Source organism: Phocoena phocoena, chromosome 14 (assembly GCF_963924675.1).
Source record: "Phocoena phocoena chromosome 14, mPhoPho1.1, whole genome shotgun sequence".
Taxonomy (NCBI): Eukaryota; Metazoa; Chordata; class Mammalia; order Artiodactyla; family Phocoenidae; genus Phocoena; species Phocoena phocoena.
In genome coordinates this window covers 38451413-38468471 of record NC_089232.1, presented here as the reverse complement: position 1 = coordinate 38468471, position 17059 = coordinate 38451413, and the positions used below count along the sequence as shown (strand labels likewise).

Genomic DNA, 17059 nt, shown 5'->3' with positions numbered 1-17059 from the left:
GGTTATCCTCTATGGATAGAACAGTTTTCCTCAAGTTGAAAAGAAAAAGAAAAGCAAATATCTACTCGCAACAGATGCTGGGGCATAAGGAATAAAGTTCTGTACTTTTCACTCTCTGGAAACAGACTAACGTAAATGCTCTCCAAGAAATTTTTACAACAATCTCTTTAGTTAAAGTTAAAAGACTTTTCAACGCCTTGGTTTTGAGTATTTTCCGTGGGAGCACAGAGAACGTGGTGGGCCAGGCTCACCGGTAGGGAGGGATCTGGACAGGGCGCGCGTTTCCCAGCCCGCGCCTCACCAGCGAGGTCGCCGACCAGCCTCCAGGTGCACCACCCGGGGCCTAGCCCCAGCCCACTTCCCGCCCCTGCATTACCGGCGCCCGCGCCAGCCCCGCTGCCTCTTCCTCCTCCTCTTCCTCCTCCTCCAAGGCCGCTGCCGCCGCCGACAGGGACTCTACGGGGTCTTTGCGTTCGTAATGGGTGACCCGCGCTCCGGTGCTGGGATTGACCGGGGTTGGGAGACTGCTGGCCGCCAGCTTCGCTGCTCCGTGCGAGGCGGCCATCACCACGCCACCGAGGCCTGAGCGCCCGCGCTGGCCCGGGGCGTGGAAGCCGGCGCGGCAGTAGGCGCCCGATGGCTCCTTGCTTGGGGAGGTGGTTACTAGGGGTCCGGTAACTAGGGACGCTACAGCTGCCGCAAGGGGCCAAAAGTCACTCAAAACCGGCGCCCGCTGCGGGAGGCCCGAAGTGGGGGCCTCCTGGATAGCGGGAATCAGTATTGAATCTTTGCTGGTTTAGAGGGCTGGTGGGCAGAATAGGGCACCTCTTCCCCTCCTTCGCGCTTCACTGCCTAAACGCAGGCTTCTCACATTATACTAATGAAACGACACGTTTTGTGAGTGAAAAAGCGCATTTTTATTCATTGAAATAACCTGTTAGGAGGAGACGGCGGCGGCAGAGGAAAGCTGGGGATATTATTACGTTACGGCCTCAGGACTGGAAGGTTTGCATGCCGCTACCCAACATGGCTCCCCCGGAAGCCAGAGAATGGGAGTCCAGTACCTTCTACTCTGATTGACTTGAGAGCTAGCAGAAATCGACCAATCCGGAGGAGGCTGCCAGCTATCCCTTCTCGGCTGACCAATAAAAGCCCAGAGTTGGGCGGAGCCTGGTCCACCCACCAGTGAGTGAAAGTGCAAGTGTATGGACCGCGTGTTTGCTCCTTGGGTTCCTCAGCTTTATAGTGGTGGGGGTCGGAGGGCGAGAGCGCCCAGCAGTAGCCACAGACAAGTGTCATCTCCATCTCACCCCCATTAACATCTCCCACCTGGGATGTGGGTGCTTCAAATGATGCCTTCCCTCTACACCACGGCCTGGAAGAGAGGCCTAGCCTTAAAATAGCAGGCGTGGTGCAGTCCAGCCACCTGCTACCTAAAGTCCCTACCTCCTGAGGCTGAGGCTGCAGCAACTTTCCCCTCCCTATTCTTCAGCTTCCTCCCGCTCCCTGCCCTACAACCTGACACCGCCACCACAAAAGTAGAGTATGCAGCGAGCGATGTCTAGAACCCTTCTCTGAGATCAGAGCCCTTTATACCAAGTCTTTCTTGTTCGCTGGTCTGGAGTGTGAGCACTTGCAAAATCCCCTATTCCCTCACCTTCTTCAGGCTGCTCTTTGTTTTGACTGAGCATTTGCTTCGACCACTGGAACAGATGCTGGCTAGATTCTGAGCAGAAGCCAGAGTTGGAAGCCCATGAGGTATGGATGACCCAAGTGACCGGAGAAGGGACTTCCAGTCATTTGCATGCAGCTAGTTCTGTGGCTGCACGTCCCCCTCTTGGGATTCGTTTTAAGTCCGACCCAAAACCAGCAAGACAGGTCTACGTGCTGAAGCACTGCAAATGGAAGATTAGGCTAGAATAGGATAGAAGGAATGAGTGTGGAGGACACATTGTATGTGTTTATAGAAGAGCAGAAAAGCTTCCACTCATCAGCAATATTCTAAATTTGCAGATATATTTTAAAAATTGTTTTAATTGAAATATAGTTGATTCACAATGTTGTGTTCGTTTCAGATGTACAGCAGTCATTCAGTTATATGTACATAAATTTGCAGTTATCTAATGATATAGCCTCAAAATATATACAGCAGAAATGGACAGATCTACAAGAAGAAAATGACAAATCTTACGTCATCATAGGAAGAATTATTTTTGCACTTTTGTATTGAGATGTAACATACACAGTGCAATGAATAGATCTTAAATGTATAGTTGGGAAACCTCCCTGGACGTTCAGTGGCTAAGACTCTGTGCTTCTAATGCAGGGGGCCCAGTTTGATCCCTAGTCAAGGAACTAGATCCCACATGCTGCAACTAAGAGTTCACATGCCACAACTGAAGATCCCACATGCCACAAGGAAGATCCCGTGTGCCGCACCCAGCACAGCCAAATAAATAGATATTTTTTTAAGTGTACAAAAAAATATATAGCTGGATGCGTTTTGACAAATGCGTACACTCATGAAATCATATTAAGAGACAGAACATTTCAGTCATCCTGGAAAGATCCCTTGTGCCCCTTCCCAGTCTGTTCCCCATTCCACATTCCCTTGACTGTTATAGAACTTCATATAAATGGAATCGTACTGTATGTACTCCTTTTGCTCTTAACTTCTTTTGATCAGCATACTGTCTTTTGGGGATTCATCCATGTTGTATATATGAGTAGTCTGTTCCTTTTTAATTGCTGAATAGTATTCTTTGCTGAGATAATAGTTTTCCAATACTGGAAGAATTTTCCTCATTATTTTGTGCTATTCATAATGTAACAGTTACAGTCAAGGCATACTCTTAAATTTAATCCGTGCCATTAACATTGTCTTTATCACTTTCTTAAGTTTATTCACTCATCTATTGTTTCCATTTTTTCAGCTGTCAGTTTGGGTCCTTCAGGAAGATGATACCAGGAAGGAGTTAGAAGTGAAAGAGAGTTATTGGGGGAAGTTCCTGTGAAAGATAAAGGGACAGGAGTAGGAATGTTTTCAGGACAAGATATATTCTGACACCTTAGAAAAGAGAGGGAAAGGAGAATAATTGTGTAGGTGAAGGTTGAAACTACAGTGAAGGTCTGAGAAAGTCTCAGCCAGGTAAAAAGAGAACTCCAGCACAAAGATTGCTCATAGAACAGACATGGCCAGACCCTACCAGCCCTGCCATCTGAATCATTGGCTAGCACTCCCTCTGAAGGGCAAGTTCTCAAATGAGAAAACCCTGAAGTGCTGTGGTTGCCGGCTGTTAGCCAGCGTTATGCTGGTAAATGTTTGATGACTGGCTCTCTGGGAGAAAGTGTGTGTGTATGTGATTGTACTTATAAATTTTAGTAATATAAAGAATTGTAGCACACACTCATAAATAAAACATACTCTTTACTGTAAATCCCTCACAATTGATTCTCCCAGAGTACTTTCATTGGTTTTTGCTGAACTCTTGTATCTATAGCCAACCTATGGTTGCAACTGGTGAATGTAGTTCCAGCATGAATGCTGGTTGATATTTTTGTTTATATTAATGACTAAGATGAAAGTGAAACAACCAACATGTATGTCAGAATTTCACTTGTCTGCCAATGTTGTAACTTTTTTGCTAGAATAAATACTTTTCTAATACTAAAAGAATTTTCCTTAAATTTTTGTGCTGTTCACAATGTGACAGCTACAGACACCACACACTAAGTTTTTTCTGTATTATTAGCATTTTCCTCATTGTTTTAAGTTTAAAAGCCAACCTGTAGCACTCACTGATTTCCATGTCAGTACCCTCACCAAGGCCAATTTCAAGTAACCAGTGTGACATCACTGAACATGAACTTGGGGAATGATGCCCAATAGGACACCATTATATAGTTTTTCCACCATACAGATAGAGTAGATGCAAATAATCTTGAGAGCCTAAGTATAAGTAAAATGTAGTAACAGAAGAGGAAGTGAAGAGTTTTGAGAAATTATCTTTGTTTTGAATATAATTTATTTAATTACAATTTAGCAAAACTTAATTTTTAATAATGGCTGTGTTTAACAAACAGTTTGCGAATACCCTGAAATTTTTACAGTCAGGTCTTTAAAGCCAGTACTAACAGGCCCCTGCACGCACACTGCTGTGTCAATTGACTGCACTCCTCACAGCAGAGCCTGTCTTTAAAGGAGATCTAAGCAGGTCAGCTAGTTGACTGCCACATTTGCTATTGTGAATAAAGCAGTTATGAACAGTCCTGTAAGTGTCTTTGATACATTTGTGTATACGTGGAGGGATACAGAAGATTTGAACAGCACAATTATAATTACGTAACATATGTCTATTAGAAAATATATTTTTTCTAATATGTATATAAATATATTTTATATATTATATTATAGAAATAAATTTATATAAATATATATATAACAATTGGAGAATATATATTATCTTAGGAACATTATAAAAAGAAACCACAGCTCTCAGCCATAAAGCTAGCCTCAACAGACTTCAAAGGATTAATATTATACAGTTAACATTCTCTGATCACTTAATGCAATTAAGTTAGACATTAATTTTTTTTTAAAAACTAGAAAAGGCTTTCAGTTTGGAAACTCTAAAATACTTCTAAAAAACAATTTATGGGTCACAGAAGAATTAATGACAGAAATTATAAAATATATAGTAAGTATATATACGTAAATTATATATGGAATAAATATATTTATTAATATGTTCCTTAGAAACCACTTAAATATATTAAATAGAAACCATATATTAATTATATTTAAATTTACATATTAATATACAAAATGTAATATTATATAATTATATTCATTTGTGAAAGTATATTAATATATTTAATAAAATATTTTAAGTGGTTTTTAAGCCATGTGTTAGAGTAATTTTTTGCGGGGGAGGGCTGCTCTGCATGGGCTGTGGGATCTTCGTTTCCCAACCAGGGATCAAACTGGAACCCTCCGCAGTGAGAGCACAGAGTCCTAACCACCAGACCGCCAGGGAATTCCCTGGAGTAATTTTTTTAATGCAGAAATAGATAATTTGAACACTGGATTATCAGATAGCTTCCAAAATTCTTCAGATGACTCTAATCTTTTACAGGTTGGAGAACCAAGGCTCTAATTCTTCTCTAGGATACCTAACTATTTGCTCAGTTCCATTTGCTCTCTGGTCCTCTGGCTCGCTGCTGTAGTAGCAAAGTAGCATCTCTTGCACTAAAGCAATACTGCCTACACCCACAGAGGCTCTCGCTACTTACACCACTTCCAGACTCAGATGAAGCACTGAGCTTTTGCGCTTCCCCAGCAGCTGACTGGAGGCACTGGGCAAGGATCAACGTGCTAGGATAAGCTTTGACCAGTGAGAGATGTGAAACTGGCAAATATATTTCTTTCCCTTCCTTTACCTGATAGACTCTTCTAAGGCAGGATGATTCTATGGAGACTGTCTGGGCAAGTCACTGATGACAAGAAACCGATCTTTTTTTTTTTTAAAGAAATGGCCAGCTTATTAATTCATACCTTTGTATTTGTTTTCCATCTTTTGCTGTCTCATTTCCCTTTCTTCTACATTCTTGATGTCCTGGGATTGAATGACCCAATAAAATATTAGTAGATTTTTTAAAATAATAAAATAAAAAATAATATTACATAAAATATATATTATATGTAACATATATTTATATAATGTATAAATTAACATATAATTTTATAATATAATTATAATACAGGTGGCTTCAAACCACTTAAAATGTATTAAATATATATATGTATGTGTGTGTGTGTGTGTGTGTGTATATATATATATATATATATATATATATATATACACATAATCTCCCATGCACCTTGGGATAGGGAGTGTTCTCAGAGCAATATGACTCCTGGATTCTTCCACAGAACAAGTGCAGGATAAGATCATTGGTTCAGCAACAAACAAACTACTGAAGTAGCTGAAATGTGCAGAATGCTTAGAAAAATAAGGCAGACATGAGAAAAATAAATTTTGAGGTTCAAAAGCTTTGGATAACCAAATGAGTTACAGAAATCCTTGGGTTTAAAGAGAATGTTATGGGACTTCCTTGGTGGTGCAGTGGTTAAGAATCCACCTGCCAATGCAGGGGACATGGGTTCGAGCCCTGGCCCAGGAAGATCCCACATGCTGCGGAGCAACTAAGCCCACGCACCACAACTACTGAGCCTGCGCTCTAAAGCCCGCGCACCACTACTGAGTACATGCGCTGCAACTACTGAAGCCCACACTCCTAGAGCCCATGCTCCGCAACAAGAGAAGCCACCGCAATGAGAAGCCCACGCACTGCAACAAACAGTAGCCCCCACTAGCTGCAACAATGAAAACCCAACGCAGCCAAAAATAAATTTATTTTTTAAAAAATAAGGAGAATGTTATGACTGAGTTTAGTCAACCAACTGGAAGTGAAGGGCTGAACCAAGATGGAAATTATTCTTTGCATCTGAAGTGTAGTACCATCACCTTATTAGGTCACAACAGAGTGACCCAGTGTGGCTCTGGCCCAATTCTCTTGGCTGTTTTTGGAGAATCCAGGCTCTAAAATGATGCGAATCAACCAAACTGGCGTTTTGAATGAAAAAAAAAAATTCTACAGAGTTTATGGGAGAACTGTGGCCCCTCCACAAGAAAATATCACTGGAATCCCTTTCACTTTCCTAGACCTGAAGAAAGAAGAAAGGAAATAGACAGATTGAAGAAAAATTGCCACCTATGAAAAAAGCAAGACAAAGAAAAGAGAGATAAAGAAGAAAAAGAAAGCAGTAGAGAGAAAAGGTAGAGATCTTGAAGTCTAAGAAGACTCCAGTCCAGATCTCCTACCCTAAAAGACAATCCTGCCCAGTCAGGACAGAGAGAAAGCACAATCATGTTCAGCCTTCTCATCAAAGAACCGAGAGCCAGAGTCCTTCCTCTGCTCCAGAAAAGAACACTCCAGCACTCCCGGAACCTTCAGTACAAGTGACCACTTCTGACACTTAGTGATATCCTGAAATTTCCCCAGCCTGAAACTGTACCAAAGCTAAAGGACATTCTCTGGAAAAAAAAAAAAAATTCCAAAAAACAAAAGGAAAAGGAGAAGAATCAACCAAAATCTCACGCTTCTTCTCATACTTGATCTTGCTGGCACTACAGATCCCATCAAGATCATATTCACCTAGAAGACAGCTAAGCCCAAGGAGGCAGCCATCACCTGGAGGAAGAACTCCACCAAAGGATAGACGGAGCAGATCTCCAGTGAGATGAAAAAGGCACTCATCAGCATTCTTGTCTAGGAGTAGTTCATTGTCCACTTTGTCTTGTGTCGGGTCACTGACAAAGAAGTCTCCCAAGAGGACCTTCAGCCCCCTTGAAAAACTGGTAATGAAACAGGAGGGAAGGAGGCAGGACACAACCTTTAAAAGAACGGCATAGCCCGAGGACGTGACATAAACTGATTAGAACCAAATAGGTCCAAGATGGTGGATGAGTCGACTTCCACTAGACCTTGAGCCTCAGTATACGCTCATTGTAACACATCAGCAAGCTAAATGACACACCCACAGGTGCCATGACAGTTCCAAGGCCAACCATAATGGTCAAAGAATGGGAGGTGGCCCAATTCCTGGATATCCCCACCCCTTCCCCAAAATAGCTGGACCACTCCTCCCACTCATTAGCCTACGAAATTACCCACCCCTATAAAAACTGACACCCCCATACCCTGATGCCACTCTTGCCTTCTGAGATGGCCTACACTCCATCTGTGGAATGTGTTTCTCTCTAAATAAATCCACTTCTTACCTATCACTTTGTCTCTCACAGAATTCTTTCTGCAGCAAGACATCAAGAACCTGAGCTTCATTAAGTCCTGAGACCAGGTGTGTGATCTCAGTTAAAAGACCGTGGGTTCAAGTCCCGATCTGAGTTGCATGGTTTCAGCAGGTTATCTCCTTCAAGTCCTCCAAGGCAAAAGCACCAAACATCACCTACAGCAACTCTACCACCAGAAATTCATCATTCCCCAGCACCCAGCTGCAAAGCCCTACAAGAAAAAGTTGTATTTCTGTTTCTCCAGGGAGAACTTCAGGTAAAATGACAAAAAGTGATAGAAGTGACAAAAAGTGATAAAAGTACTGAGAATAAAATAGAATACTACTCAGCCATAAAAAAGAATCTTAAAAAACCAACAAAGTAATGAATATAACAAAAAAGAAGTAGACACAGATAGAGAGAACAAACTAGTGGTTACCAGTGGGGGAAGGAGGGGCAATGTAGGGGTAGGGGAGTAGAAGATACAAGCTATTGGGTGTAAGATAGGCTCAAGGATGTGTTGCACAACATGGCGAATATAGCCAATATTTTGTAATAACTGTAAATGGAAAGTAACCTTTAAAAATTGTATAAAATAGGGACTTCCCGGGTGGGCCAGTGGCTAAGACTCCATGCTCCCAGTGCAGGGGGCCCAGGTTCGATCCCTGGTCAGGGAACTAGATCCCACAAGCCGCAAATAAGAGTTCATAACAAGAATGCACATGCCACAACTAAATGATCCCGCATGCCACAACTAAGACCCGGCGCAGCCAAATAAATAAATAAATATTTTTTAAAAAATTGTAGAAAATAAAACAGAAAAAGAAAGTACTGAGAAAAGAGGCTCCCTCATCTAGAAAAGTAGAGTTGTCTGAATCAGAGGACAAAGGTGGCAAAATGGCTGCTGCATTTTCTATGCAGCAGAGACACCAAATCAGACGACAAAACCAGCTCCTCCTCAGATGATGATGGTGATGATAGACCCAGAAGTCCTACATGAGAAATGGTGAGGTAGGCAGGTGGCAATTCAGAATGCCTCTCTATCACCACAGAAGTGCCAGAAAGAGATTTTCCCTTTTAGAGAAGTCCCTCCCCACCACCCACCAGAAGGCACGGTTTTCCTTCTCTCACACCTCACTTCTCCTCAGCTCACGTAGCCCATGACACCACCATCATTAACCCCTTAACGACCATATCATTTGCAGATATTTTCTCCCATTCTGTAGGTTGTCTTTTCGTTTTGGTGGTGATTTCCTGTGCTTAAAAGCAAAAGCTTTTAAGTTTAATTAGCCACCATTCTACTTTCTGTCTCTATGATTTTGACTACTCTCAGTGCCTCATATAAGGAGAATCATATAGTATTTGTCTTTTTTTTGTGACTGACTTATTTCACTTAGCATAATGTCCTCAAGGTTTGTTTATGTTGCGGCATATGCCAGAAATTCCTTTCTTTTAAAGGCTGAATAATAGTCCATTGTGTATGTGTGTATATATATATATATATATATATATATATATATATATCACATTTTGCTGATCCATTCATCCATCAGTGGACACTTGGGTTGCCTCCACATCTTAGCTATTGTGAATAATGTTGCTACGAACATGGGTGTCAAAATACCTATTTGAGACCCTGCTTTCAATTCTTTTGGGTATATACCCAGAAGTGGAATTGCTGGATCAAGTGGTAATTTAATTTTTGAGGAACTGTCATCCTGTTTTCAACAGCAGCTGTAGCATTTTACATTCCTACCAACAATACCCACGGGTTCCAGTATCTTGTTTTGTTTTTCTTTTCTTTCTTTCTTTTTTTTTGTTCGCTGCGTTGGGTCTTTGTTGCTGCACTCAGGCTTTCTCTAATTGCTGCTAGTGGGGACTACTCTTCATTGTGGTGCACGGGCTTCTCATTTGCAGTGACTTCTCTTGTTGCAGAGCACGGGCTCTAGGCACATGGGTTTCAGTAGTTGCAGCACGTGGGCTCAGTAGTTGTGGCACACGGGGCCTAGAGCACAGGGTCAGTAGTTGTGGTGCATGGGCTTAGTTGCTTTGTGGCATGTGGGATCTTCCCGGACCGGGGATCAAATCCGTGTCCCCTGCATTGGCAGGCGGATTCTTAACCACTGCACCACCAGGGAAGTCCCTCTTTTCTTTTTTTTTTTTTGTTTTGCTGTGCCACGTGGCTTGCGAGATCTTAGTTCCCCAGTCAGGGATCGAACCCATGCCCCCTGCAGTGGAAGTGCAGAGTCCTAACTGCTGGACCACCAGGGCATTCCCGTTGTTTTGTTTTTCTGATAGTAGCCATCCTAAAGGGTATGAGGTGATATCCTGTAGTTTTGATTTGCATTTCCCTAATTATTAGTGATGTTGAGCATCTTTTCATGTGCTTATTGGCCATTTGTATATCTTCTTTGAAGAAATATCTATTCAAGTTATTTGCCCTTTTTTTTTTCTTTGCCCATTTTTAAATTGGGTTGTTTGTTATTTTGTTGTTGAGTTTTAGTAGTTCTCTCTATATATTCTAGGTACTAATCCCTATTAGATATGGGATTTGCAGATTTTTTTTTCCCTTTCTGTGGGTTGCTTTTTCCTCTGTTGATAGTGTCTTTTGATGTACAAAACTTTAAAATATTCATGAAGTCCAATTTGTCTATTTTTTCTTTTGTTTTCTGTGTCTTTTATGTCATATCTATGAAGTGACATTGCCAAATCCAATATTGTGAAGATTTTGTTCTATGTTTTCTTCTAAGAGTGTTATTGTCTTAGGTCTTTGATCCACTTTCAGTTAATTTTCGTATATGGTGTTAGGTAAGGGTCTAACCTCATTCTTTTGCATGTGGACATCCACTTTTCCCAGCAGTATTTGTTGAAAAGACTGACCTTTCCACATTGAGTGGTCTTGGCTTGCTTGTCAAAACTCATTTGAACATATTTGTGTTTATTTATTCTATTTCACTGGTCTAAATGTGGGTCTTTATGCCAGTGCCACACTGTTTTGATTACCGTAGCTTGCTGTATAGCTTGAAATCAGGGTGCATAATACCTCCAGCTTTGTTCTTCTTAACATTGCTTTGGACATTCAAGGTCTTTTGTAGTTCCATACAAATTTTAGGATATTCGTTCCAGTTCTGTGAATAATGCCATTGGTATTTTGATAGGGATTACATGGAATCTGTAGATCACTTTGGATATATTGACATTTTAACAATATTCAGTCTTTGAATCCATGAACATGGGATCTTTTTCCATTTATTTGTCTTCTTTAATTTCTTTCAACAATGTTTTGTAATTTTCACTGAGCAAATCTTTCTTTTCCTTGGTTAAGTTAATTTCTAAATATTTTATTTATTTTTGATGCTATTATGAATTGAATTGTTTTTGTAATTTCCTTTTCAGATTCTTGTTAGTGTATAAAAATGCAAATGATTTTTGTGTGTTGACTTTGTATCCTGTTACTTTGCTGAAACCATTTATTCTAACAGCTTTGTGTGTGTGTGTGTGTGTGTGTGTGTGTAATCTTTGGGGCTTTTTACATGTAAGATCATATCATTTGCAAATGTAATTTTACGTCTTCCTTTCCAATTTGTATGCCTCTACTTTCTTTATCTTGCCTAATTGCTCTGGCTAGAACGTCCATACTATGTTGAATAGAAGTGGTAAAAGTGGGCATCCTTGGCTTTTTTAAAGAAAAAGTTTTCAGTCTTTCACCATTGAGTCTGATGTTTGTTTTGGGTTTTTCATATATGGCTTTTCATTATGTTGAGGTAGTTCGCTTCTATTCCTTTTTTTTTTTATCATGAAATTGTTGCAATTTGTCAAATGCTTTTTCTGCATAAATTGAGATGATCATGTAGGTTTTTTGTTTTTTTTTTTAATTTGTTTATTTGGCTGCATCGGGTCTTAGTTGCGTTGTGCAGGCTTAGTTGCCCTGCGGCATGTGGGATCCTAAGTTCCCTGACCAGGGCTCGAACCTGCGTCCCCTGCATTGGAGGCGGATTCTTAACCACTGGCCCACCAGGGAAGGCCCCTCTTTTGTTTTTTTAAAAATAAATTTATTTATTTATTTTTGGCTGCATTGCGCCTTCGTTGCTGTGCGCGGACTTCTCATTGTGGTGGCTTCTCTTGTTGCAGGGCACAGGCTCTAGGCACGCAGGCTTCAGTAGTTGTGGCATGAGGGCTCAGTAGTTGTGGCTCATGGGCTCTAGAGTGCAGGGTCAGTAGTTGTGACACATGGGCTTAGCTCCTCCATGGCATGTGTGATCTTCCCAGACCAGGGCTCGAACCCATGTTCCCTGCATTGGCAGGCAGATTCTTAACCACTGCACCACCAGGGAAGTCCCATGTAGGTGTTTTTCACTTAATTTCTTTTGCATTGATTAATTTAATGATATATTGCATTGATTAATTTTCACATGTTGAAACATCCTTGCAGTCTAGGAATAAAATTTCACTTGGTCATGGTGCATAATACTTTTACTATGCTGCTAAATTTGGTTTGCTACTAGTGAGAATTTTTGTATCATTGTTCATAAGGAATATTTGGTCTGTAGTTTTCTTGTAGTGTCTTTGTCTGGCTTTGGTATCAGGGTAATGCTGGCCTTATAGAATGAATTAGAAAGTGTTCCTTCCTCTCCAATTTTTTGAAAAGTTTGAGGAGGCCCGGTATTAGTTCTTTAAATGTTTGGTTTAATTCACCAGTAAAGCCACTGGGTCGAGTCCAGGGCTTTTCTTTGTTGGGAGATTTTGATTATTGATTCAGTGTCCTTACTGGCTATAGGTATATTCAGATTTTCTGTTTCTTCATGATTTAGACTTGGTAGGTTTTGTGTTTCTAGGATTTGTCCATTCGATCCAGGTTATCTAACTTGTGAGCATACAAATTGTTCATTGTATTTTCTTATAATGCTTTTCACGTCTGGAAAATCGGCAGTAATGTCCTCACTTTCTTAGCACTGCTTTTGCTGTGTCCCATAGTTTTGGTATGTTGTGTTTTCATACGCATTCATCTCTAAGTATTTTCTAATTTCTTGTAGATTTTAGTAATTTTTTTTCTTAATCCATCTAGCTAAAAAGTTAATTTTATTCTTTTCCAACAAACATCTTTTAGTTTCATCAATTTTCTTTATTGTTTTCTATCCTCTATTTCATTTCTCTCTGTTCTAATCTTTATTTCCTTCCTTCTGCTAGCTTTGGATTTAATTTGTTCTTTTTCTATTTCTAGTTAAAGTTGTACAGTTAGGTTGTTTTGAGTTTTTATTTTTTAAAGTAAGCGTTTTATAGTTATAAATTTCCTTCTTAGCACTGCTTTTGCTGTGTCCCATAAGTTTTGGTATGTTGTGTTTTCATTTGCATTCAACTCTAGGTATTTTCTAATTTATGATTTCTTCTTTGACCCATTGGTTATTGAAAAGTGTGTTTAGTTTCCACAATTTTTTGAATTTTCCACTCTTCCCTCCGTTATTGATTTCTAACTTCATCCTGTTGTGGTCAGAGAAGATACTTTGTATGCTATCTACCTTTTAAAATCTATTGAAACGATTTGTGGCTTAACATATGGCATATCCTGAAAAATGTCCCATGTGTACTTGAGAAGAATATGTATGCTTATTGTGGAGCAGTGTTCTGTATGTCTGTTATATCTAGTTGGTTTATTGTGCTGTCTTCTATTTCCTTTCTTGATTGTTTTGTCCATTATTGTGAGTGAGGTACTTAAGTCTCCAACTATAATTTTATATCTCCCTTCAATTGCCAGTAATGCTGCTTATGTATTTACCTTTATTGAGATCTTTATTTCTCCACACAGCCTCAAGTTACTGTCTACTGTCCTTTCACTTGCATGACTGATGATTTTTGCTTCACAGTATTTTGATGTCCTGTCATTGGGTGCATGAACATTTCTAATTGTTATATCTCCACAGTGTCTTTTGTTTCTTTTGACTTTTTTTAGGTTCTATTTTGTCTGTTATCAGTAGAGCCACTCCTTTCTTTTGGTTACTATGTGCGTGGAATATATTTTTTCCATCATTCCACTTTCAATATACTTGTCTTTGGATCTAGTCTTTATAGACAGCATATAGTTGGATCATGTGTTTATATCCATTCTGCCAATCTCTGTTTTGATGAGTTTAATCTATTTACATTTAATTACTGGTTAGGAGGAACTTACAACTGTCTTTTTCCTATTTCTTTTCTATATGACTTATAGGTTTTTTCATCCCTCATTTTGTGATTTACTGTCTTTTGTGTTTAATTTTTTGTAGCGAATTGTTTAAATTCTTTTCTCACTCCCTTTTGTATATATTCTATAGTTTGTGTGTGCGTGTGGTTACCACGGGGATAACATTTAATATCCTAAAGTTATAACCCTCTAATTTGAATTTATAGCAGCTTAACTAACTTCAACAGCATACAAAAACTGCTACTTTATAGCTTTGTTCATACTGCTTTCATTTGAGGTCACAAAATTTCATCTTTATAGACTATGTGCCCCAAAACATAAACTAATAATTCTCTTAAGTGCATTACTCTCTTAAACGATGTAGAAAACAAGATTCGAAGTTACAAACCAAAGTTTGTAAAACTTAAGACTAATTTTTTTTTTTTTTGCAGTCCGCGGGCCTCTCACTGTTGTGGCCTCTCCCGTTGCGGAGCACAGGCTCCGGACGCGCAGGCCCAGCGGCCATGGCTCACGGGCTTAGCCGCTCCGCAGCATGTGGGATCTTCCCGGACCGGGGCACGAACCCGTGTCCCCTGCATCAGCAGGCGGGCTCTCAACCACTGCGCCACCAGGGAAGCCCCTAGACTAACTTTTGTCTTTAAATATATCACTCTCTTAAATCATATAGAAGACAAAAAGTAGAAACTGTTACAAAAACACTAGCTTTTACATTGCCCATGTAATTACCTTTGAGATCTTTATATTTCTCCATATGGCTTTGAGTTACTCTATTGTGCTTTCACTTGCATGACTGATTTTTTTTCGTTTTGATGCCCTTTCTTTTTAAAATTGAGATGTAGTTGCTATACCATATTATATTACATGTGTACAATATAGTGATTCACAAATCTTTATAAAGGCTATACTCCATTTAGTTATTATAAAATATTGGCTGTATTCCCTGTGTTGTACAATACACCTTTGTAGCTTATTTTATACCTAATAGTTTGTACCTCTTACTCCCCTACCTCTATATTGCCCCCCCTTCTTCTCTCTCCCCACCGGTAACCACTGGTTTGTTCTGTGACTGTTTCTTTTTTGTTATACTCACTGGTTTGTTGCATTGTCGATTCCACATATAAGTGACATCAGACAGTGTTTGTCTTTCGGACTTATTTCACTTAGTATAATGCCAAGTCTATCCATGTTGCTGCAAATGGCAAAATTTCATCCTTTTTAAATGGCTGAGTAGTATTCCATTGTATACATATACATCTTCTTTATCCATTCACATTACTGATGATTTTTTATTTAATACCAGACATTGTGAATTTTATATTATTGTATCCTTTAAGAGTTTTAAGCTTTGTTCAGATGCACAGGTATGTTGCTTGGGATTGGTTTGATCCTTTAAAGAAATCCTTTTCTATGAAGAGTCCACAGCAATCTCTACTCTATGGCAAATTTAGCCTTGCTACTAAGGCAGAACCCTTCTGAAGGCTCTATTCAGTCCTTGTATATTGCAAGGTTTCTCCAATTTGGCTAATGAGAATTTAAACTATTCCTAGCCTGTTGTAAACTTCAGTCTGCTACTTTTCATTGGTTGTTCCTTGAACTCTAGTTTTACCCCCGACACAGAAATAAGTACTCAGCCAAATACTCAAGGCTACACCTCTACACGTCTGGGAACTATTTCTGTAAAGCTTCCTGTTTTCTAGTACTTCATCCCACAACTTCTAGTCCAACTCAGTCTTTTGGAACTTTGATCCCTAACTCAATTCAACAAAACCGATGGAAGAAATATTAATCTGTACCACTAAAAACCTCAAGAAAACTGAAGGGGACCAAACTTAAAACACGATAGTCAAACTGTCAAAATACGAAGAATCTTTAAGTAGCAAGTGAACAATGTGAGCAAAATCCGTTTCACATTTGTGTCATTTCCTCAAAAGAAGAAAGCAAACACAGGGACTTACTTCCCTGGTGGTCCAGTGGGTAAAACTCTGTGCTCCCAATGCACAGGGCTTGGGTTTGATTACTGGTTGGGGAACTAGATCCCACATGCATGCCGCAATCCTGCAACTAAAGATCCCACGTGCCATGACTAAGAACTGGCACAACCTAAATAAATAAATTAAAAAAAAAATTAAATGACAATTTTAAAAAAGCAAAGACAGAAAAATGAATCCACCTGAATCAAACTGCCCAATAACACACAAAACCACACACTTATACCTCAAAATACTGATACATCAACTAACTTTTATGAGCCACATTCATCACATCAGTTATTACAACTTTGTCACGTTTCAGATAACCCTCCTTCTATTACTTTGCAATGACAGTAGCTCCTACTTCCGACAGCTACTTCCACAACTTGAGGTGTTTCCAAGTGGCATATTTAATATACTATGCAGTTGTTAACCATTTTAGCATCTGTAGAACTGTTTTATCAGGTTCCTTTTGCGTTGCTGATTAAGTTTTGGGGTTGTGCCTCAACCGCATTTCTGTAAGCCCTGTGATTTCTATTGCATCATTTTGCACACCATGATTTTTAGTTATACATGTTATAGAACTGACTTTATGGGAATATGCCGAAGTAGTTAAATTTAGGTGGAGGGTATACGGTGTTCATACTATTCTTTGAACTTCACTGTATTAAAATTTTTTCATTTTAATGAAAAGCTGAGGGTGGGAATTCCCTAGTGGTCCAGTGGTCAGAACTTGGTGCTTTCACTGCCTAGGCCCGGGGTTCAATCCCTGGTCAGGGAACTAACATCCTGCAAGCCTTGCTGCGTGTGGCCAAAAAAAAAAAAAAAAAGACAAAAAAAAAAAGGAAAGAAAAACTGAGGGTGAGGAATAAATAGTACTCAAGAGGAAAAAAGTATGCAAAACCTTTGCCTCATTAGGATAGTCATCCTTCCTCATTGTTAAAAGCATACCTTTTAAATATTTAACAGGATACATTTCCCTTTCATTACTTTAGAATTATTTAACTGTATCAAACAACTATTTTGAATTTTGTCACTTGGGCTTCCCTTCCCTAAAA

General features: G+C 39.6%; 1 protein-coding gene across 2 annotated transcripts in view; it reads right to left on the bottom strand.

Annotated features, from left to right (window-relative positions):
- The window catches only part of FAM161A (FAM161 centrosomal protein A), a 30127-nt gene extending 29562 nt beyond the window's left edge, over positions 1-565 (bottom strand). For both annotated transcript variants that reach the window (XM_065891637.1, XM_065891638.1), the window contains exon 1: positions 377-565. In XM_065891637.1, the coding sequence (XP_065747709.1) occupies positions 377-565 (189 nt within the window). The remainder of the gene's footprint in view (positions 1-376) is intronic.
- Between the last annotated feature and the right edge of the window lie 16494 nt (positions 566-17059).